This window comes from Arctopsyche grandis, chromosome 9 (genome assembly GCF_051622035.1).
Source record: "Arctopsyche grandis isolate Sample6627 chromosome 9, ASM5162203v2, whole genome shotgun sequence".
Classification (NCBI taxonomy): Eukaryota; Metazoa; Arthropoda; class Insecta; order Trichoptera; family Hydropsychidae; genus Arctopsyche; species Arctopsyche grandis.
Window position 1 is genome coordinate 5,536,069 of NC_135363.1, and position 21,788 is coordinate 5,557,856.

Below are 21,788 nucleotides of genomic sequence, written 5' to 3' on the forward strand. Positions count from 1 at the left end.
TTTAAAAGGTATTTGAAAAAAAAAACGACCGCGTGCAACATGCCAACACCCATGCGATGATATTTCATCGGGTACAACACTAGTTGCATATATTAAATTATTTTTTGACGTTTTTAGTCCTAGGATCATTTGTTGAGTACCACTGGCCCCATCTTATCCAAAAATACACACAATTGTATATTTAGAGTATCAAAACATTTTCAAAAAAGCTGTAATAGAACTTGTATGTGGATATTTTGAGTAGATAACTTGTCGAGTAATTAATATCTGGATAACATATTCCACGATTTAGTCAATGGGCAATGCAGACGTGTGTGTCTGCGCGTCAAAAGATGAGGATCAAAGACTTGGGAAGTAACTGGTTCGATCTGACGGCGGATCGGTAAATGTGACGCGAGCCAAGACGAGACAGTCTTTCGGGATGTGGTAGGGGGAGTCCCGGGGGTGTCGCCATTCGACCTAACCAGTACCCGTCCGACCAGCGGTGCAGTGCTGTCTCTGAAAATAAGTGCGAATCGGAACCAATATTATTATCCCCCCTCATCCCCACCCTGCGTTGAGTCGGCGCCATGTTCGATGCTCGCAAATGAGTGCATCCGTCCGGATCCGGTTGCGCAACATCGATTTTGAATTTCCCGCTTATAAGGGTGCGCGGTCGCAAACGTCAAACATTGCGTCCTTGTCCGTTCGTCCCTCCCCCCTTTACAACTCTGTCCGCTCTCCTCCCCCTTTTATGACGCGATAATTCGAAATTTTTTTGTCATGTAGTGATTTTTTTGAGTATTATGTTTCAGCAAATGCATGCGTTGGCGGTCCGCGAAGCTATCGAGTGAGTGTGTGTCGTGAGTTGGTCGGGCGGCCATTTTCAATATGGCGGCGTGGACTAATAATAAAAAGTGGATTTTGTGGAGGTTTATTTTGTGCTCACTCCTCATTGCCGGCACTATCTCTGTCTGCATTCAAGGTAAATTGAATTTATTATGTAGTTTAATTTTTGTATGAACTTTTGAAAGTTAATGTAGACATACATATATAATATTAATATTTCATTAATATTATTAAGAAATTGGTTATTTATTTTATCCATAAAATTTTACTTATATTTAAAAAATAACTGATTTTTAATAAATTTATTTATGAATGATATGTTCCTGTTTCTCTCATTGGATTAATGAAATCATATAAAATATTAATAGACTGAAAAAGGGTGGGGGTCAGAGTGAGAGGTTGGTGAAGAGAGGGAAAGTCAAAGATTGAGAGGGAAGAATATATAGTAGACTAGAGGGAGAAGTGATGTACATACATATGTACAGTGCCGGTTTTAGGGGGGGGGGGGGCTAGGTCGGGTGGCGCCAAATAATTTAGGGCGCCGAACAATGCGCCGAAGGCTCTTTAAAATTTAAAATTAGAGCGCCAAAAGCCATTCAAAATTTTAGATTAGAAAGTTCTTTCTAAGGGTGTTTAGAAAAAAATGCTCGAGGGCGCCATCGGGTGTAAGACCGGCACTGCATACATATGTATATGAAAGAAGAAGAATATAATGTATTTTATTATTGAAATTCTATAAAGCAAATTTCTTGTTTATTTAAATTGTACTTTTTTCAAAATGCATTTTAATAAAACGATAAAATGATTATTTGCAAAGAAAATATAGAAAGAGAGAGGGAAAGCCAGGAAAGTAGGGTAAGGACGATAAATAGGAAGAGGGAGTGGGACAAGATATGGAAAGGCAGATAAACGTCAACCAATCACTCTGTCATTTTTGACAGACGCTTATATAGGCTATTTAGCGTTTTGTCACAAAATGGTTGTCGCACGATTATGTCTGTGCGCGCGTGTGAAAAATGTAATCGGACGTTGCATATTTTTAGACGATCCCGTAATGAAAATTATGTAAAGACATTTTATTTTAGTGCCAGCGAGATGTGGGAGAGATGCACGACCAATGTTGCCAGGCGGACGAGTCCGCTCCTGGCAGCCCCAGTCGGGGGTTGCAAACATATAGAATTGTTCGCATTTTATTGTCTCATTAGCGAAATGCACTGTTTTAAATCGGATGCCAAACTGCCAACATGACGAAAGTGTCAACATTGAAAGTGCATAAAACTGTAATTAAAAATGTAGCGTGCATCACACTACGGGGAGGGAGAACATAACACCCTCAGTATCAAACGAAATAAATATGTACATAGCAAACATAGGGAGAATTGTAAATGTTGAAAGAAATAAGAGAAAGAAGGTCGAGAAACTGTGGTTTTGAATTGTGTCACACAGTCACGTATGCAGAATGGGCAACCTTGAATTATTTTTGAAATTTCCGTCAAACTCGTAGCGTGTACCAAATATACATTTTTGACATGCCTATCAGTGTGGTATATGAAAGTATTAATATTGTGCGAATGTAGAGATTGACAGATGAAACGACACGATATCGAAATTTCTAATTATTATCGGTTATACCCAGCTTTACCCGGGTTCATTTTGAAACCGGTAGGAATCATTTTAAATTCCAAGACGTACACAACATTGAAAATTCTTTTGTTTTTTAAAGCTATCTCCTCGCCTCCATTTTGATATATTTAAATGCACGGATAGCAATAAAATAACAGAAAAATATTTTTAAATATTAAACAAATGAAAACAATTTTGTATAATAATAGATGCGTGCATTTCTTATTCAAGTCTGCCCGACGCTTAAAATGTTATTTCTTTCCAATTATAAGATTTCTTCTGTATTGTCAGCTCCATATATGGATCATTAGCATCCAACACCGCATATAAACCGATGTATTTTGGCCAAAACGAGACGAATTAAATATTCATATTACTATTTGGCCAGAATATCTCGGCCAGATATAAATTACATAGATACCAACGGCCAATCTGTAGAGCTTATACAATAGCTTTTCTCGCTGCTCAATCTTCTAAGCGTACTCTAGCATAAAACATTTCAATACTTTGAAAGAAATCCTTCATTTTGTGTTGATTTCGGAGACTTTTATATGTATAGAGATATTTACAATCGTTATTTAAAGCTAACTTTTAGTTAAATATCATATTCATTCTTGTAATAAAAAATATCAATGTTAATATGCGAAATATTACATCGATTTGACGATCGGAAGTGACTCAACTAAAAATTGTACGAACGGTAGATACATTTTAAACTAAATAATAGCTTTTAATAACATAAACAAAATAAAAGTTAATTAAATGTTTACAGTGTTCAAAGTGGCGTTCTATTCATTAAACAAATATTTGCCCAACTTGAATAAAATTTAGCTGTAGTATGGATATTCTTCATTCTCACTAAGAATATACAGACGAGACTAAGGTGATTTATATATGTACATATATATGCAGGTCCGCCAAGAGGATTCCTGGGCCATGGGAAAAATAATCCCGGACTCTATGATAAAATAAAAAAAAGATCTTTTCAATGATATGCCAATTTTTAATGATATGCCAAAATCTATCAGAACTATTAGAAAAATACCTATGTTGGTTGCTATTTTTTTTAAAATATTGAATAAGAAAGGATGATATAACAGGTATGATTTCCGACACGGAGCCCCTCGAATAGTCAGGGTCCTGGAATTTACCCTGGCTCCCCCCTCCCCTCTCATCAGCCCTGTATATATGTATGTAACGTCATAGCTAGTGATTAGTAATGAACAAGGGCACATTTACGGAGCACAAACTTCCCACTGATTTTAATTTTTACAAATCCATAAATGGATGAAGAATTTTTAAGAGAAAATACATTCATATTTTACTAAAATACGCTACGGTGAGACAAAAACGCTTTACATACGTACATATGTATGTATGTTTATCAGCGCTCATTTATCAGTAGGCTGCATTGTTACTTGTTTATACCCAGGGCTTTATTTTTAAAAGAAGGTGCCGAAACTCACTTCTTGTTAGGGTTTTTATATTGGAATAGATTATATTCAAATTATATTATATAGAATATTCGTTTGAAACATAAAAAAATGTTGAGACAAAAAGGTGACGGAACGCCGTACCACCGCGTTACATGGGAAAAAACGGTCTCCCTCACGGGACCGAAAGTGAAACGCCCGAAAACGCAAATATTGGAAGGCAAAGATCGAAAATCGAAAGATCTTAAGTCGAAAGATCAAAAAAAAGGGTGCATGGTAAACGGTACTATGTATATATAATATATATGAGTGGCATTAAATTATCTCTCTTTTTACATACCTCCTTTACGTTTCACATGGCTTTCGTGTTAGTGGTCATTTTTGTCATACAGCCTTGTTTAATGTGCGCGCGCAGAATACGGGAGAAAAAGCCTGTTCCTCTTGTTCCTGTTGTATCCTGCTCGTGCAAATTAAGTGAGTGTGTACGACGGGGGGAGAGACCCTTTTTTTATCTTTCGACTTAAGATCTTTCGATTTTCGATCTTTGCCTTCCGATATTTGCGTTTTCGGGCGTTTCAGTTTCGGTCCCGTGAGGTAGACCCGGGAAAAAATGCCCTGTTTATACCTATTTGTATTATTTTATAATCGGTAGATTTGAGCTTGATGGATGTGAAGTATATTTATTTCACTAACTGACACGTAATTGACGAAATTGACCAGGTGTCTGTCAATTTTAGCAGGGAGGGAAACAAGTACTTGGAGATTCACTCAGTCATGTTCTTTCATCGTGAAAAAATATTTATAATTTATCGGACACGTTGACCAGTCTGACGGCCTGAAGGCCGAAACGCTCGACGGACTTTTGCCAATTCGAGGACGAGCTGAACCAACCCTCATCATCGTCTGTTTTAAAGTTGACCTTTCCGTTTTATGTGGACACGCGTAAGGCCATGGCCCATTTTTTTTCAGTCGGTGACGCAGGAGACCAGGCGGTTTCGGTGCCCGGAATGAATCAATTTGATCCGGGGAAGATATTTCGGTGGCTGAACGACTTCAGAACTCGTCTATAATATGATACGAATTTAAACAATTCTTCTGACAACCTAACCTAATCTAACGTAGGGTCAATCATTATTCGAAAGCGATCATCGTGATAATAAAAATAGTTTATCTTGGAAGAGTATACGATAGGATGTTTATTAAAACTTCGGAAAAAAACGCTTAGAACAAATACGAAATTAAACGGTTTGCCAACATAGTTTTGTAAAAATAGTTATTTCTGCGTTGAAGAATGCGTATCTTCACTAATTCTTCTAGAGACGAGCATCCATCTTCTTAATAGTCAAACGTCAACGAAATGCAACGTGAACATGTAAAATCCAATATTATGATTCACATCGGCCATAATATTAGCCGATATATACATACATATATAAAAAAAATAAAACATCAAAGCATCATCATTCGTTTGCCAAAATTAATAAACTATACAGTAAAATATGTGCATATTTATATACAACAAGCGTGCGAATGAGTTTTCTAATAAATCAATCATTGCGATCACTTCAATAAAATTAGAATACCTGTTTATTATCAAGGTTTTATTTATTTGATTGAAAATACCCAAAACAAGGCCGCTAAACGTTGAAACTAATTTGGTTTTGAAAAAGAACCTGATGTTGTAATATTTATTAACAATTAAAAAAAAGCATTTCCTGAAAAATATTAACCTGCGGCATATTTTAATTTTGATTAATTTAATATCAGTCACTTTATACATTACAGAATCAGTCGCTTTATACATTTTTCGTTTTTTTTTGTTCCTGTGACCATTTTTTCAAGAGGGTGGAATTTTATACAAATATTATGAGTAGAGTTCGGCGGTGGCGTTTGAATTTCCCAGGAAAGAGGGTTGACTATTGTCACTTACTATTTTCCTACAAAGTTAGAGAGCAAAAAAAAAGGTTGACAATAGACATTGACAATAGTGAACCTATATTTTGTCCAAATAGAAACTGGCCGCTGTCCCTTAATTATGAGTAAGGGAAGGCGGTCGAGTTGCTTTTGACCAAAAAAATGGTTAACTATTGTCAATTACAATTGCCCTACAAAGCAAGAGAATAAAAAAAGGCTGACAATAGAAATTTATAATAATGTACCCTTTTTTATTACATACCTCCTTTACGTTTCACTTACGATTACAATTCAGGAAAAAGTTTGCCTCTTATCCGATCATTTTCATACATTGCCATATTGCTCATTTTGGTCATCAATATAAGTAAATGGATCCTCTGTCATTACGATAGAGATAAAATATCGTTTAAGAAGCATTTCAGGTCCGAAGATTTTTAATCTCGGTGACATTTGGTAGTCATTAATTTTATACATAGATGGCGGTAGTAAAAAAAAAATATTGGTGTTTTTATTCAAAATAATAATTTTATATACAAATTATAGAAGACGTATGTTTTTAAAAAACTTTTTTTATTACTGAAATTTTATTTTATTAGGCCAAAAGCAACTCGACCTCCTTCACTTAATTATGAGATCCGAGTGTTGAAACCTTTGAATACCTATAATGAAGAAAATTTTTGAAAAAAGCAGGTAGACACGACGTCGCGCTGCTAAATCTGGAAATAGGTCTATTGGTCGGCCATGACGTATATTTCATTTCATAAATTTTAGTTGTTTCTATGTAGCTAGAAAAACTGCAAAATTAAAAAAAAACCTAAACAGTCATGGACACAATGTGCATACAGAAACATGGAGTACTTTAATTTGGATGTAGTGTCCTTTAATTTAAATTTCGCAACCCTGCATCGAAATTTTTTCGATGAAATCTGTTGTTAGCGTCGATGATACGCTATCGAACGTGTAAACACACATTTCAATCGTGTGGCGGGGAGGGTAATAATACACATTAAGCGCCAGTACTATTTTTCGAAATGATTTCGAGTTTGAAATTGACGTAGATGTGGAGAATGTCGTCATTTGGGGCATCTGGCAAACGATGAAAGTGGTTAGTGTTATCGCATCGATCGCTTCGTCTATAATTCGCATTATAATAAGATAATTCAGGATGATAAATTAATATTATAATGAGCGGGTATTGCGGTATCAAATATCCGCAAATATCATTTGATTTTTTTCTTTTCACCTTCGCACAGCTGACGTCCAAAATAGAGCTGATGGTTTATTTCTGACTTGCGCCGGCTGACTAGTGCTCCAACTGTCAAACGCGCATTCTAACCGATATTATTCAAAATGCATGTTTTTATCGTTGCCCTTTCGAAAATTACTGTTGGCCTGAGTCTTGTTATAAATTTGCCACTTGAACTAAGCAATACACTAACGGAGGCAAAATAATATAATATCAGTTATTCCGGGCTTACATAATATGAATGCAGTCAGACCGAGCCCGCTAAGTTGGTCACTCGGACGTTGCCACGCTACGAATGATGCCCGAGTGTCCAACTAAGCGGAATCGGTCCGAGTGTACTCCTATCGTGTATAAATAGTGAATAGTGAGGAGCACCATCTACATATGTACATATTTTATTTTTTACATATACCAGGATATTTATTTTATTTTTTACATACATATATACCAGGAAGGCTTAAGTAAACCCCAATGCACCTTTCTGGCCAATTACAAATATAATGCAGCATTTTTATTACAAGTCGTTGAATTACGAGACACTGAAAAAACTCGCAAATTAACGAGACATCTATGAATTGTGCATAAATTTTATTGTACATTTATCATACTTCAAATAGTGGTGACATAGTAGGTAGGAAGGATATTTAGCCAATTTTACCGGTAACCATTTCAACAATGAAATCAGAGTTTGAAATTAAATCTGATAGGAAACGATCGAATTAGATCACAAATATCCAAGTCTAACCAGCAGTATTAAAGATTAGCACAGGATTGAACCCAGTAATTTCTCGGTGCTAAACATAAATGCAACCACCGAGCCATACTGCTCACTATATGTATGTCCAAAAAGGTTTTCAGTAATGTCATAAAGTTTTTATTTTACAACAGATGTAAATGTAAACTTTTTTAATATACATATGTATGATGTTTGAAATGTTATGATTTCTTTGTCCTAAATGACAATTAGAGAAATGTAAAAAATATTGATTTGAAGCCTCACCGTTAAAATAGTCTCATTGGGTACTTATTCATGGTCAAGATATATCGTTTTATGTATATATGTAAATATATATATATATATATATATATATATATATATATATATATATATATATATATATATATATATATATATATATATATATATATATATATATCTGTATGTATAATTAGACATGAAATTTTCCTAAAAGTACAAATACATTGGCAAAATATTCCGTCAGATTATCGTAGATATCACACGCACCAAATTTCGATTAAAATCAATATAACTTGCTTTTTAAATGTCACTGACAACAATGCTTATACAAAAACTGGCCGAAAGCACGGCTCTTATACAAAAACATATGGTTAATTATGGTTCGGTGATTACATCCCAAATGTGAATCGCTACCAGAATAACCGCTGCTACGAAAATCGCTCGCGCGGATCTCCTGTTGCACGAAAATTCGTAGCACAGGAAAATTTCTGTATATAAAACTGCCCAAATAGTGCTCAAACTGCCCAAATCTCGTAAAAAAAGCATTTTTTGAGCAATATTTGGGCAATTTTCCTGTGCGACGAGTTTTCATGTGACAGGAGCCGCGCGAGCGATTTTCATAGCGGAGGTTATGGTAGCGATTCACATTTGGGATGTAACCCGTTTACCATTAATTATATGCCACTTCTAATGAAGAGACTTATTGTATGATTTGACCCATAAAAATATAATCATACTCTCATGGTAAGAACACACTGAATCGTACGGCATGGACGTGCTTCTGGTTTTCGGCAATAATGGGTGTATTTTTATCTCATAGTTAATTCGTACGATCTTATTATTATGACAAGTTTCTCTTACATTTCATCAAATATGGGAATCACCGCTATCGATCAATGTTAAAACTATGTCAATACAAGAATAAAATATCACCAAAATCATTTCGGGGTTGAGATTTACCCTAGATTCCGACAGTAAAGATCAGACGTGCTAGCATTTTTTTTACATGTGCTAAACTATCTATGTAAATAAAATGTTAAAAAAAAACACGTGCCTCGTACGACTCTATGTGTCTGCACCTTTAGGTCCTTCAATTTTTAATAGTTAGCGGTTTATATAATAGAATTCTAATTATGTTATATATTTCCATCACTCTATTTTCTATACATATTCCGTAAGGAAAATAGAGAGAAATATTTGGAATACAAGCTGACCAATAGAAATCGTATACATATTTATCTTCCAACTACCAAGTTAACGTAGTAAATTTTCTTCCCACTGCTAGGTTCACGAATCAGGATTCTTCTATAGTGTAAGAAAAAGTGGGTATTGCCAAACTTTTTTCAAACGAAAACGATAAATCATAATGTCATAAAGCTCGTCAAACTTATTCATATGTAATCAAAGAAATTTCACACGAACACAAAGTGCCAAAGCTGCCAGTAGGCAAGTTGAATCTTGACTCATGCTTGAAGCACGCGTCAAGCGTCAATGTACCCAGAGAGTGTCCAAACATTATCGTGGCACGGTTTTGCACTCCGATAGAGAGCATCCTTGGCACGAGAACTAGGCTAAACAGGAGTATTATGTGGGTATGTAGGAGACGGTTAGTTAAGCCAAACGACCCACAGTAGTAACTGGACTTGGCTGGCGTCGACCCAAATACTGCCAGAAACTCGGTCGTCGCGAAAATGGACAAATTTCCTTGGCCTTGAGCAGGGGTGCGTCCTTCGGATTTATATGATGACGCAAAAACATGACATAAAGACGTGCGTCATGTCGAAATAAAAATAAAACTTTTTCGTGGGTGGGTCACTCTGACGTCATTCTATTGAATTCTGACTCAAACTGCCTGCGAAATCTTAAAAAATCCCAAAAATCTCTCCTAGACTCGTATCTCACATATCACAAAACAATGCGTCCAGGGATTTATCCTCTTTGAAATGTGATATTTCAAGCTCCGGACGAGATGATCGGGAAGCTTGTACAGATAAATAAATGATTGTCACTACACATTTCAATTAACTTATTTTTTGAAATTGAGCCAGGATTATTCTACAAGTTGAAAAACTAATCTTGGCAACGATGTAGTTGCGTGTAGCTCGCAAATATTACGAACGTGTAATTATTCAAAAATTTTATCTGGTTCTTATTTTTTTTTCTCCTCAGGTGTAAGAGCAGATGAACAAGATATTCCTTCAGAATCACAATGTAGGCCATACATTGAGAAAGCTCTTAAAGGTTTGGAAGCTGGAGACTCACATTCAGGTAAATATGTCAAATCAAAATATGTACGTAGTTCTATGTAACTGTTATATTTCAATATGATTATTGGTTGAATATTGTACCGATAGAATCCCAAGAAGAAAAAGGTGATAGTAACGAAGCTGCGGAAGCGGCTTCTAGCGAGGATACAAGCGAGCAGGGTAGTAACGAAGATAGAAGTGTAGAAGTAATAGACGAGGCTACCGACGCTGACGCTGGATCCAGTGAAGAAGGCCAAGAAGCTCCATCTCTTGAAGTGGCTGATGAACCTTACGTCGATCAAGTGATTTTAGAATCCGACAATGCTGAAGTCAAATCCGACGAATCTGGAGAAGAAACTTCTCAGGAGCAAGCGGACGAGCCAGCAGAAGAGTCCACGAGCGAAGACACCGATAGCAAAGAGGAAACTCAAGACGGAGACAGCAACGAAGCATCCGCTGAAGATGAAAACGCCGAAGACGGTAATATTATACAGATTTTTTTTAGTTTTTTTTATGTATTCCTATTATATTTTGTCGTTTATAAATTATTTATTGTAATTTGTTTACATATAGCAGAAAATAAAGAAGAGTCTGCAGAGGTAAAAGAAGATGGTGCTGACGAGAGCGGAGAGGATAAATCTGACGAAGCTGGAGAGCAGAGTGAAGGCAGCCAGGAAGGAGAAGAACAAGGTTCAGATTCTAAGGAAAGTTTAGAAGACGCAGCAGCTGAAGAAGATACTATAGCCGAAGAAGAATCGAAGGAAGAAGAAAATGCTTCAGGAGAAGATTCTTCACAGACCGAAGAAAAAGAAGACGCTTCTCAAGAGCAAGCTGACGAGGCTGTAGATGAATCTAAAGAACAGGCTGAAGATTCAAAGGAACAAGCAGATGATGATTCCAAGGAGCAATCAGACGATTCTAAGGAACAAGACGATTCTAAAGAACAAGACGATTCTAAGGAACAAACGGATGATTCTAAAGAGCAGACTGATGATTCTAAAGAGCAGACTGATGATTCTAAGGAAGAGACTGATGATTCAAAGGAAGAGACTGATGATTCAAAGGAACAGACGGATGATTCTCAAGAGCCAGCAGATGATTCGAAAGAACAATCTGACGATTCAAAGGAAGACGCTGATTCTAAAGAACAAGCAGATGATTCAAAGGAAGAAGATGCTGTGAAAGATGCCGATTCTAAGGAAGATGATTCTAAAGCTAACGAATCTGGAGAAAAGTCTGAAACGGATGATTCTCAAGAAAAGCAGGACTCAGAATCTACTGAAACTAAAGAAGATGAATCTAAAGAGGTAGAAGAGGGTGAGCAAGAGAAAGCCGAAGTTCAATCAGACGAAGCAGAAGCTCCATCGGAAGAAAAAGAAGGCGATGAAGCTAGCGAAGAAGGTGGAGAAGAGGCTGGATCTGACGAAAATCCAGAAGAAGATTTACTTTTGGTTGACTTTCATTTTTATTATTCACAATACTCGTAGACATGCATATGATAAGAATCTGAAATATATGTTTCATTTTAGGAAATTGACATTCCAGAAAATCTGAGATCACGCGAACACGTCAATCAACTGCTTCGACTCGACGACGACTCCACGGAAGCTGAACTCTTAACGGATAAATCAGCCGATGTCGTTCTGCGTGAATTGAAGCGGTTGTATGACAATGCGATCAAACCTCTAGAGAACCTGTACAAATACCGGGATTTAAGCAACAGGCACTTCGGTGACCCTGAAATCTTCTCTAAACCTCTGGTTCTATTCATGGGCCCATGGAGTGGTGGAAAATCCTCCCTTATCAATTACCTCACCGACAATGAATTCACTGAATGGTCTCTCAGAACTGGTAAGTTATTGAATATAAAAATACTACAGTAGTCTATGGAATTAATCCATTGATTGGAAACTATCAGGTGCTGAGCCATCCCCGGCTTATTTCAACATTTTGATGCACGGTGATGAGCCCGAGGTGTTGGACGGCACACAGTTAGCTGCTGACTGGACTTTCTCAGGCTTGCAAAAGTTTGGGCAAGGTCTGGAAGAGCGTTTGAGAGGACTGAAACTGCCGAATAAACTTTTAGAAAGGGTATTTATTATACAGTTCGAATCAAGTGTTTTATCGTAAATTGAAGCTTTCAATAATTAACTCGTTGCTTTAAAGGTAAACATTGTAGAAATACCTGGAATTTTAGAAGTTAGAAAGCAAGTTTCCAGAGTATTCCCATTCAACGATGCGTGTCAATGGTTTATCGACCGCGCCGATATTATATTCTTAGTATATGACCCATCAAAGCTGGATGTGGGACCCGAGACGGAAGCAATCCTGGATCAACTCAAAGGAAGAGAAGGACAGGTCTGCTTTCCACACTGTACATCAGTATTTTTTCAATGCCAAATTGTAACTAAAAGAGCTATTTAACATTGCAGACGAGAATCATCTTGAACAAAGCTGACCAAGTCAAGCCTGAAGAGTTGATGCGGGTGCAGAGCGCTCTGATCTGGAATATTTCACCATTGATGAGCTCGGCACAGCCTCCCGTCATGTACACAACTTCTTTGTGGTCTATTCCTTATGAAATAGGCTCACCTGCTCGTCTCCTCCAATCTCAAGAGAGGAGCTTCCTCCGTGATTTGCGCGAAGCTATGGATAAGAGGATTGAAAATAAGATCTCAAGTGCTAGGAGATTTGCGGTCAGTGTTATTTTATATGTATTTAATGTGATTTAAATGTATTTTTAACCACTCGATTTATTTGTTTGTGCAGGTAAGAGTAAGGAATCATGCTAAAATGGTTGACTGCTACTTGACCACCTACTATAACCACAAAACAATCTTCGGGAACAAGAGAGTGGTAGCCGAGGCCATCATCGACCATCCTCAAAACTACCACATCTACGAAGGCCTGAGCACACTGACGAACATATCCCGCTACGATCTGCCCGATCCAGAAACGTACAGGGACTTCTTCCGTCTCAATCCGCTCTATGAGTTCCAACAGCTCTCTACCACATGCACATACTTCAGAGGTTGTCCGATCAACAGATTAGATGTAGCCATAGCATACGACTTTCCCGACCTTCTCGGCAAGTACAAGAAGATGGTAGAAACGGCAACACCACAAGGAATGCCAAAAAGCTAATTGAGATATTGTTCGACTTTATAAGTTAAAACAAACAAAAAAATAACAATCAAGCGAACTACGGCAACCATCTTGAACGTTCACAGACTCGTCTAAATCATAAAAATCATCCAAAAAAAAAAAAAAAAATCAATTCATTATTTATTTACTATGAAGTATGTACAGCGAAATCTCACAGGCATTGAGCGAACAAATTCATGTAGTTAATTAATAATAATTCTAGTCAAATCATGGTTGTTAAAAGGTTAGTAATGAAATATTAATATATTACTCTAAAACATAGTAGTAATCGATGCGGTGCAAACGATCGACAAGCGCCAGACAGACTGAACCACAGATTAACGACACGTGTACCTTATGCGTGCGCACTGCTCGCACTTACACTAAGCGAAATATACCCGAAGTCCCAACATACCTACCCTGAATACGTTATGTGCTTCTGATACTTTAGTTCCGAATTTTGCCTTATTAAACTCGCCAGAAAGATCCAACTCAATTTTAATTGGACTATTCGTCACATTGGGGTGGTCACAAAGACAATTTTTGCCATGAAAATCGCGAATACACAATATTTGGCACTCAAGTTCTCGTTACTATGATAGTTATCGTTAGTATGATGGACTTTTCGGCTGCCAGATGTTCCGTTATAGAGATTTTAGTGACTTTGTGACGGGTAATTTGTGACCAGTAATCACCGAACCCATCGAAAGGTTACTCGTCATCTGATGTGCAATCTATCATTCGAGAATTGCGTTTAAAGCAGCCATCCAGTTAATCTGTGGTTCAGTCTGTCTGGCGCTTGTCGATCGTTTGCACCAAACCCAGTAGTAATATGATATTTCTAATATAACTTAATAATATCTATACTTTATAGTATTTTTATCATTAAAAAAACTCATCTTTGTTTTTACTCAAAGCTCTTTTTATTTATTTACTTATATTCTTTTGTTTTAATTAATTTTATATATTTTATATGAAATTGAACAAAATCTAAGCTTTTGCTTTGTATCTCAGCAAGCACTATAAAAAAGTATTATTTCGCTTATTTTCGACGTTTCAAATTCGAAGCGTGCCAATAAACATTGCACTATTACTTGTAAACTAAAACCTACTGAAATATTGGATGTTTATTAAACATTTATTAAGCATTTCCCCCATGCCGAAGTCGCATCACGACGGAACGTTTACGACACAGATAAAATGCAGACCTTCGGCGAAAGGCAATCAAGTCATCGGCATAATTTATCATAAATTTATTGTATCAGAACAGAATATTTTATTTTCTTAACGGAATGAAGTGAAAATATATACATACTAATATGATCAATATTTATTTATTATGTAATGTATAGTTTATTTTATAAAAATGTGTTTGGAAGTGTTAGTTATGAATGAGCAGGCGATAAGATTATTTTCACTAATTTGTCAGAAGCAACCGCACAACATCATCGCTAAGTTAGAAAAGTAGTGCAGTTTAGAAGACTAATACGTAATAAATTAAAATTTCACACTATCGAGGGCAACTATCAATTCCAAATGCTATTGGATTTCAATATTGAAAATTTACATTGGATTTGTACGTGTACATATATTTATAGTCCGCTTCCCTTTGTATTGTGTAGATTGTTAAAAAAAAAAAGAAACGTTATTCCTCACGTAATATCAGTGATTTTTCCAAGTTATATATTTTATGTATACTTGTTATGTAAATACCTTTAAGTTTTATAAAAAGGTAAAAAATCCTTAAATAAAACACTTAAAATAATTCTACGTATATTTATTTCACATCCCAAAACACAATCCTTCAAAATCACAAAGAAAAATATTAGAACTCATTTGATATTTAATATTTTGAATAAATCAAAAGTAATCAAACTCGAAAAAGTTCATCATTACTTGGAATATCTAACAAGTACAGTAGAATCTCGATTATCCGGATTGTTAAAAACAAACACAAATTTTACAGCTTTGAAATTCATAACATAAAAATTCTAAAATAAGACAGAGAAATGAGTTAGTTGTCTTCAAAATTCAATACTCAAAAGAAGTTTGTACTTGAAAATTTGATTGCGATTTCAATATTCATTTTTAATATTACCAATATGGAAAAGAAAACGTGTTGTATTATCATTAAAAGAAAAATTAGACATAATCAATGCTTTAAAAAGTCTTAGGACATTTTTTGACAAATAAATATATGGTGTTGGAACATCAACGATCTCGGATATAAAAAAACAAAGTGTAAAAATTATGAAGTTTATTGATTCTTCAAAATCAGAAGATGTAAGCTCAGAGCGAGAGGTTATGAAAAAATCAGGAAATGAAGAAGTCGAAGAGTGTATTTTTATGTGGTTCATTCAAAGACGATCGTCTGGTCCATTATTATATGAAAAGTATTCGCGATTTGGCAGCTTCAAAAAGAACGGCTAACTTTGAGCAAAAATCCATAATTGAATAATTTAATATTGATTTTCATATTATTATATATGTAAATGTAGACAAATAAAAAAATGATTCACACTGAATGTACACGTATTTCCCTGTCAATTGTGATTTTTCTGATTATCCGGACTACTTTCATCCCAAATTAGTCCGGATAATCGAGGTTCTACTGTATTTGCAATACATTGAAATAAAAATGTTAAAGTACTGTTACATTGTCGGCAGAAACGGATTCCAAATATTTCTCTTCATTCAAAAGTTCCTCTTTTCTCGACTCGCTCGTAGCAATATTGGCTAAAACTACAGCAATGTATCCGTCCGAGTCTGGGTGTGTTTTTAAAAGCATCGGTTTCGTTAAAAGCATCTCGTTGATTTCAATCAATTTACCGTTGATACAACTGGATATATTATATTCGGCACCGTCTTTACACACCACTTTGCAGATTGTCGACGAAGCGTCGAGCAACTGACCTCCCTTCTTACCCTTCCCTTTGACCCAATTTTTCGATCTGTCCAAGTTGCCGACTTGAAAATCAATTGTGAACTCGGAATCGTTACTGAATAGAGGATGACTGGGCGCTAAAGTGACCAGGCATATTCTGTTCGAGTGGAATAACAACAAATGATCATTTTTCGATACGCCTTTCACATTGGTACAATAGCGTCTGGAAAAATATCGATCCGTTACTGATTTATACTCTAGATCCGATGATATAGAATCGAGGATGCTCGGTGTGCAATCTAAGCTTTTCAACTGGCCGTTAGTCGTACTCATTTTGAATTATAAAATTAAGATATTATGTATATGTAATTAAAAAATTATATATTTTTTAATTATTGTCTTCGCTCATTCGCTTTAGACGTTCTGCTTGTTCTTTGACTGCCTGTTGTCTATTGTGCTCTCTTCTTTGGAGTCTCTCTTTCTTCTGGCACTTGGTTACTTGAGTATCCAAATAGCTGCATTTGCCTAAAAATCTCTGGAACGTGTACTGAAAAAAAATTGAAACTTATTAGGATGATCAATGATCAAAATTAAAAGTTGGGTACGAAAATTTACATACAAAGAAATTTAGATTATTTAACCGTTTGCCCGCGGCCGTCTTCTATGGAAGCTTTGCGCGACAAATCTGTAGCGCGGCTGTCTTCCATAGAATTTATGAACTTTGCACGGGATTTTGAGCCTTATATGCGCCTATTTCAACTGTTTTAAGGTTCAAAATTGGTTGAATATATTACTGAGAGTTGATTTCCATCTATTCAATTGGCTTAAAATGAATATATACCAGTCAAAATTAGTTTTTTGTGGAACCATACTGAAACCTCGTTTATGTGACGTCACGCCTTCATACAATTATTATGAAGAATGATTATTTGACAATTAATCCAAAACTACGAGATATATTATGTATTCTATTGTTTAAAATAATACTTTATGTGTTAATTAACATATCTGGTTACTTGAGTAAATATTAAAATCTGTATTTAAGGTCGAAAACTCGATTGCCAAATTCGCGAAAAAGGACTTGTTTGCTATATTTATTGCCGCGGGCAAAGGGTTAAAACTATTATCATACGGTCGAAAAATTCCAATAAAAATGATAAAAGTAACAAGTCATTATAAAGGTAGACAAGTCAGTTTATAATACACAATAATTAAGCACATTCTTATCATTTCAAGGTCACGACAAGTGAGGTTATGTTGGGTTTTTGTATAAGATATGAAATCTATACATTATGAAGTATTGTTTCAAAGCTCTTGTGACTTTCTTTATCCGAGTATGTATATAACGTGTTTATGTGGATTGTTCAATTCAGAATTTTATTTTATTTTATTTATTTGGAAAATTTACAGTTTACAGTTTATTAGATTGATAGTAAAAAAAATATAATTATGTTAAGTAAACCATTAATAATTTTCACATATAGGTAAAAAAAGAAAAGCTCAAACATTTAAAATAAGAAACAAAAATGATAATAGAGTAAGATAGTTAAAGAAAACAAAAAAAGAAAAAAAATAGAAATAACAGTATAATAAAAATATCAGAATAATAAGAATAATAATATGATAAAAATTATGAAATAATATAAAAAATATAATATATAACAAAAAACAAAAAGACAAAATAAATACATCAAAATAAAAATTCATAATCATAATCATAAACTTTCATTAAAATTAATCATCGAAAAACAAATTTGCAATAATTACTCTAGCTTGTATAGCATTAATATTAAATAAGTCAAACATAGAAATTGTTAAGATTAGTGTGTTGACGGTGGAGCTTGCACGCCAGATGAATGAGCTTCTTCCATAATTAGAAAAAGTATTAGGTATGTAAAGGAGCTCATTACATCTAGTCATTCTATTTGGTACACGCAATGATAGTCTGCTCAATAATTGAGGACAGTCAATCGAGCCGTTAAGGATGTTCAAAATTGTTGAGATGTCAGCTATCTCCCTTCTTTTGACAAGAGGAAGTAGATGCTGACACCTACAAGCATCTTCATAGGAAGTATAGGTTAATCCAAAACGGCTACTGACGTACCTCAGGAATCTCTTCTGAATGCGCTCCAATCTGTCTCTTGCACCAGAGTAATCTGGGTTCCAAACTTGGGATGCAAACTCAACAATACTTCTTACGTATGCACAATATAGTATTTTGTATGATTTTATAGAAGTAAAGCATTTGGAGGACCGGATGACGAACCCGAGGGCCTTCGACGCTCGAGCTACAACATTGTCAATATGTTTACTAAAGGATAGATCAGAGTTTAAAAAGACTCCCAAATCCCTAATTTCCGATACCCTTGTGAGTCTATGTCCGTTAATTGAATGAGGAAAGTCAACTGGACATAGTTTTCTGGTGAAGGTTATGCAGGAGCATTTTGCTACATTAATTTCCAACTTATTTATGCTGCAATAAGCCTCTAGTCTGAACAAATCATCTTGTAGGGCCAAAGCATCATTTCGGTTGTCTATTCTCTTGAAAATCTTCATATCATCAGCAAATAATAGTACATTTGAATTCTGAAAACATTTTTCAATATCGAAGATGAAAATATTGAATAATAGAGGTCCCAAGAGGGAGCCTTGTGGAACACCAGAAGGAATATTCATCCATTTCGATATAAATCCATTTAATGAGACAGCCTGTGATCGACGCGTAATGTATGAGGTGAACCATCTATAGAGATCACCATGAATACCGATCTGTAAGAGTTTTTCAAGGAGAATATCGTGATCAATCTTGTCAAATGCCTTACTATAATCTGTATATATAGTATCAACCTGAGACCGATCGTTCATGGCATTAGTAACGAAATCATTAAATAGTAGTAAATTTGTTGTAACTGAGCGTCCTTTCTGAAAACCATGTTGTTGCATACTAAGAGATTGCGAGATAGCTGGAAAAAGTTGGTCGTACACTAATTTTTCTAATATCTTAGCAAATATACATAGCTTTGATATAGGCCTGTAATTGGAAATTTCGTTTTTTTTTCCTTTCTTATGTACAGGAGATATGAATGCTGATTTCCAGATACAAGGTACAAGGCCCTCACTAATAGATCTTTTATAGATAATGGTTAGTGGTAAAGTTAGGCTTTCAGCACATTTTGAGATAAAAATTGGAGAAATTAAATCTGGGCCTGCTGTTTTATGAATATCAGTTGATTTCAAAATATTTAATACTTTTTCACTTCGAATTTCAATTGATCCAATTTCAGAGGAAGATGTGACAGAACAGACGTTGGTTGGTAAGGGATAAGAGGAAGTCGATTGATTAGAGACCGGTTTAAGGAACGTCGAGTAAAAGAAGGAAGAAAACAAATTACAAATGTCCACCCCCGTATCAGCAGTAATGTCACCATGATACAGAATATGAGGTAGGACGTTGTTTTTGTTCCTTGATTTAATGTAGGACCAGAATGCTTTGGGATTCAAGGAAATGTCGTTTTCTACTAAAGTCATATAATTTTTGAAACATTCTTTCTCTAAAGTTTTTGCCCGATTGCGTAATAGTACAAAGGTATGATGGTCAGCCAGGTTGTTATAATTTTTGAATTTCTTAAAAAATTTGTACTTTTCCTTCAGGACTTTTTTTAGGGGTGCAGTATACCAAGCGGGAAATTTTCTACTTTGAACATGTTTCTGTGGGATATATTTATCCCTTAAATTATATATAAGATTATAAAATGAATTTACAGCATCATCAAGAGAAACAGTATGTAAATAAGACCAAGAAACAGAGTTTAATTCATTTTGAATCTCGTTATAGTTACCAAGATCAAAAAGGAATCTAGTATAAGGTTTAGATTTAAGTGATCGATAAAAAGTTAGATCAGCAGTAATTAACAGAGATTTATGATAAGGATCCTCAGGAACGAGAGGATCTAAACAGGCATCTACTACCAAATGTTCATTTGATAAAACTAGATCAAGAATACGGCCGAATAAGTTAAGTACTCCATTATATTGTTTAAAATTACAAAAATGTAATGCATCAATAAGAGTCATTTCGGTGCTTCTTAACGAATTGATAGGTATAAGTCCTCCTCTGGAGATATCCTGGGACCATTGGATGTTACTTAGATTGAAATCTCCAACAATTAAAAATCTATCATCCGGGTAGTTAGTTGAAATAGTAGACATGTTTTCAAGAAAATTAGTAAGTTGAGTATTAAAAGAATTACCTATGTTCTCAGAACATAAATACAATACACATATATGAAATTCGAGAAGGTTGCGATGATTAGTGGTGCTGCGTAAAGTGAGAGATATCCAGATATCCTCCGCAGAAGAGTGCCACTCTGGACGTGAAACAACTCCAAGTTCACGCTTAGTTGCCACAAGGCAACCACCACCACGTATTTGGTTTAAGCTAACATAATTACGATCTCTTCGCCACACTATATATCTTTCATCAAAGAGTTCCTGATCACTTATAGTGTCTATCAACCAAGTTTCAGTAAGCAAAATAATATCATAATTGGACATGTTTATATTTCGTAAAAAAATATCAGTTTTTGTACGGAGACCACGTACATTTTGATAATATAAATTAATAGAATCCATTAAGCGGTCTCAGAAAAATAATAAAAAGGTACTCACACACATATATATATGTGCATATACAAATGCATATAAACACATACACACATATGTACATACAATTATACACGAAAATACACATGTCAATATGTATGCAAACATAAAAATGAAACGTATTAATAGAGTAGGAAAATAAAGCACATGGAAATAAGGAACATGGAAAGTACACAGAATAAAATATAGCAATGTAATAATAATAAGATAAATTGTAAAACGTAAATAGAATTGGCAATTGATGAGTACGTAGTGATAGACGTGTAGATATCTAGAAGCATAAATATCAGCAGTTATGTGTATATGAATATAAATATACACATACAAAGAGTATTTGTATTACATTAGAATTCAAAGAGTATTTGTATTACATAATAGAAAATGGACGTAAATTATTGAAAATTCATACTAAATGTGATAAATACACTTACGTGGCTATTGCAATATAAAAATTGTTGTATGATATCATTGCATTCATCTGTATGCAAGTGTGCTGACAAATCTGTGTGCATGCTGCCGGAACAACAAACTTCTCGCTCTCAAGTTACTTTGACGTTTGTTGTAAGAGCTTATATAACGACCATGTGCTGATTGGGCTCTATCGATCGTTTTACGTAATAATTCGTAAAAATCTTATTTCCAGATGTTTGCTATTTTAATAAAAAGTAGTACGTGTGATGGAATTCACATTCATGAGATTTTTCTTTGATATAAAATGATGCATTTTGAAATAGAGAAAACTTTTTCAACCTTTGTCAAATATAATAGTTGGAACTAAAATAAGACATTAGTGCTAATTTACAATCTCACAAGATGTTTTCAATGACAC

At 35.0% G+C, this 21,788-nt stretch overlaps 4 protein-coding genes across 6 annotated transcripts in view; 2 read left to right on the forward strand and 2 right to left on the reverse strand.

The window, feature by feature from the left end:
• Nucleotides 1-21,788, forward strand: part of LOC143917125 (aminomethyltransferase, mitochondrial) — a 64,362-nt gene that overhangs the window by 39,591 nt on the left and 2,983 nt on the right. The gene's annotated exons all lie outside the window — the stretch shown is intronic.
• LOC143916751 (uncharacterized) lies at nt 184-15,171 on the forward strand. 2 transcript variants are annotated; one of them, XM_077437989.1, is made up of 11 exons: nt 184-508; nt 795-964; nt 10,193-10,291; nt 10,378-10,749; nt 10,843-11,720; nt 11,799-12,120; nt 12,188-12,360; nt 12,436-12,627; nt 12,702-12,965; nt 13,039-13,568; nt 15,012-15,171. In XM_077437989.1, exons 2-10 carry the CDS (start codon nt 871-873, stop codon nt 13,411-13,413), a joined length of 2,769 nt encoding a protein of 922 aa, XP_077294115.1. In that variant the 5' UTR covers nt 184-508; nt 795-870; the 3' UTR covers nt 13,414-13,568; nt 15,012-15,171. The 2 variants fall into 2 exon arrangements, with proteins under 2 accessions (XP_077294115.1, XP_077294116.1); XM_077437990.1 differs by lacking the exon at nt 15,012-15,171 and having other exon boundaries at nt 243-508; nt 10,846-11,720; nt 13,039-13,525.
• Nucleotides 15,175-16,656, reverse strand: LOC143916753 (protein Abitram). 2 transcript variants are annotated; one of them, XM_077437991.1, is made up of 2 exons: nt 16,064-16,656; nt 15,175-15,953 (listed from the first exon to the last, which is right to left on the reverse strand). In XM_077437991.1, exons 1-2 carry the CDS (start codon nt 16,628-16,630, stop codon nt 15,894-15,896), a joined length of 627 nt encoding a protein of 208 aa, XP_077294117.1. In that variant the 5' UTR covers nt 16,631-16,656; the 3' UTR covers nt 15,175-15,893. The 2 variants fall into 2 exon arrangements, with proteins under 2 accessions (XP_077294117.1, XP_077294118.1); XM_077437992.1 differs by having other exon boundaries at nt 15,176-15,839; nt 16,040-16,630.
• Nucleotides 16,686-21,507, reverse strand: LOC143916754 (COX assembly mitochondrial protein 2 homolog). Its single transcript, XM_077437993.1, has 2 exons — nt 21,391-21,507; nt 16,686-16,844 (listed from the first exon to the last, which is right to left on the reverse strand). Exons 1-2 carry the CDS (start codon nt 21,469-21,471, stop codon nt 16,686-16,688), a joined length of 240 nt encoding a protein of 79 aa, XP_077294119.1. The 5' UTR covers nt 21,472-21,507.

Excerpts from the sequence above, each read along its gene's own strand:
- LOC143916754 (XM_077437993.1), bottom strand. The coding sequence starts at position 21,471 with ATGCACACAGATTTGTCAGCACACTTGCATACAGATGAATGCAATGAT. Across the intron at positions 16,845-21,390 it reads TTTTATATTGCAATAGCCAC|TACACGTTCCAGAGATTTTT; the intron begins GTAAGTGTATTT and ends ATTTTTTTTCAG.
- LOC143916751 (XM_077437989.1), top strand. The coding sequence starts at position 871 with ATGGCGGCGTGGACTAATAATAAAAAGTGGATTTTGTGGAGGTTTATT. Across the intron at positions 965-10,192 it reads TATCTCTGTCTGCATTCAAG|GTGTAAGAGCAGATGAACAA; the intron begins GTAAATTGAATT and ends TTTTCTCCTCAG. Across the intron at positions 12,628-12,701 it reads TCAAAGGAAGAGAAGGACAG|ACGAGAATCATCTTGAACAA; the intron begins GTCTGCTTTCCA and ends TTAACATTGCAG.
- LOC143916753 (XM_077437991.1), bottom strand. The coding sequence starts at position 16,630 with ATGAGTACGACTAACGGCCAGTTGAAAAGCTTAGATTGCACACCGAGC. Across the intron at positions 15,954-16,063 it reads TTTCTGCCGACAATGTAACA|GGAAATACGTGTACATTCAG; the intron begins GTACTTTAACAT and ends CACAATTGACAG.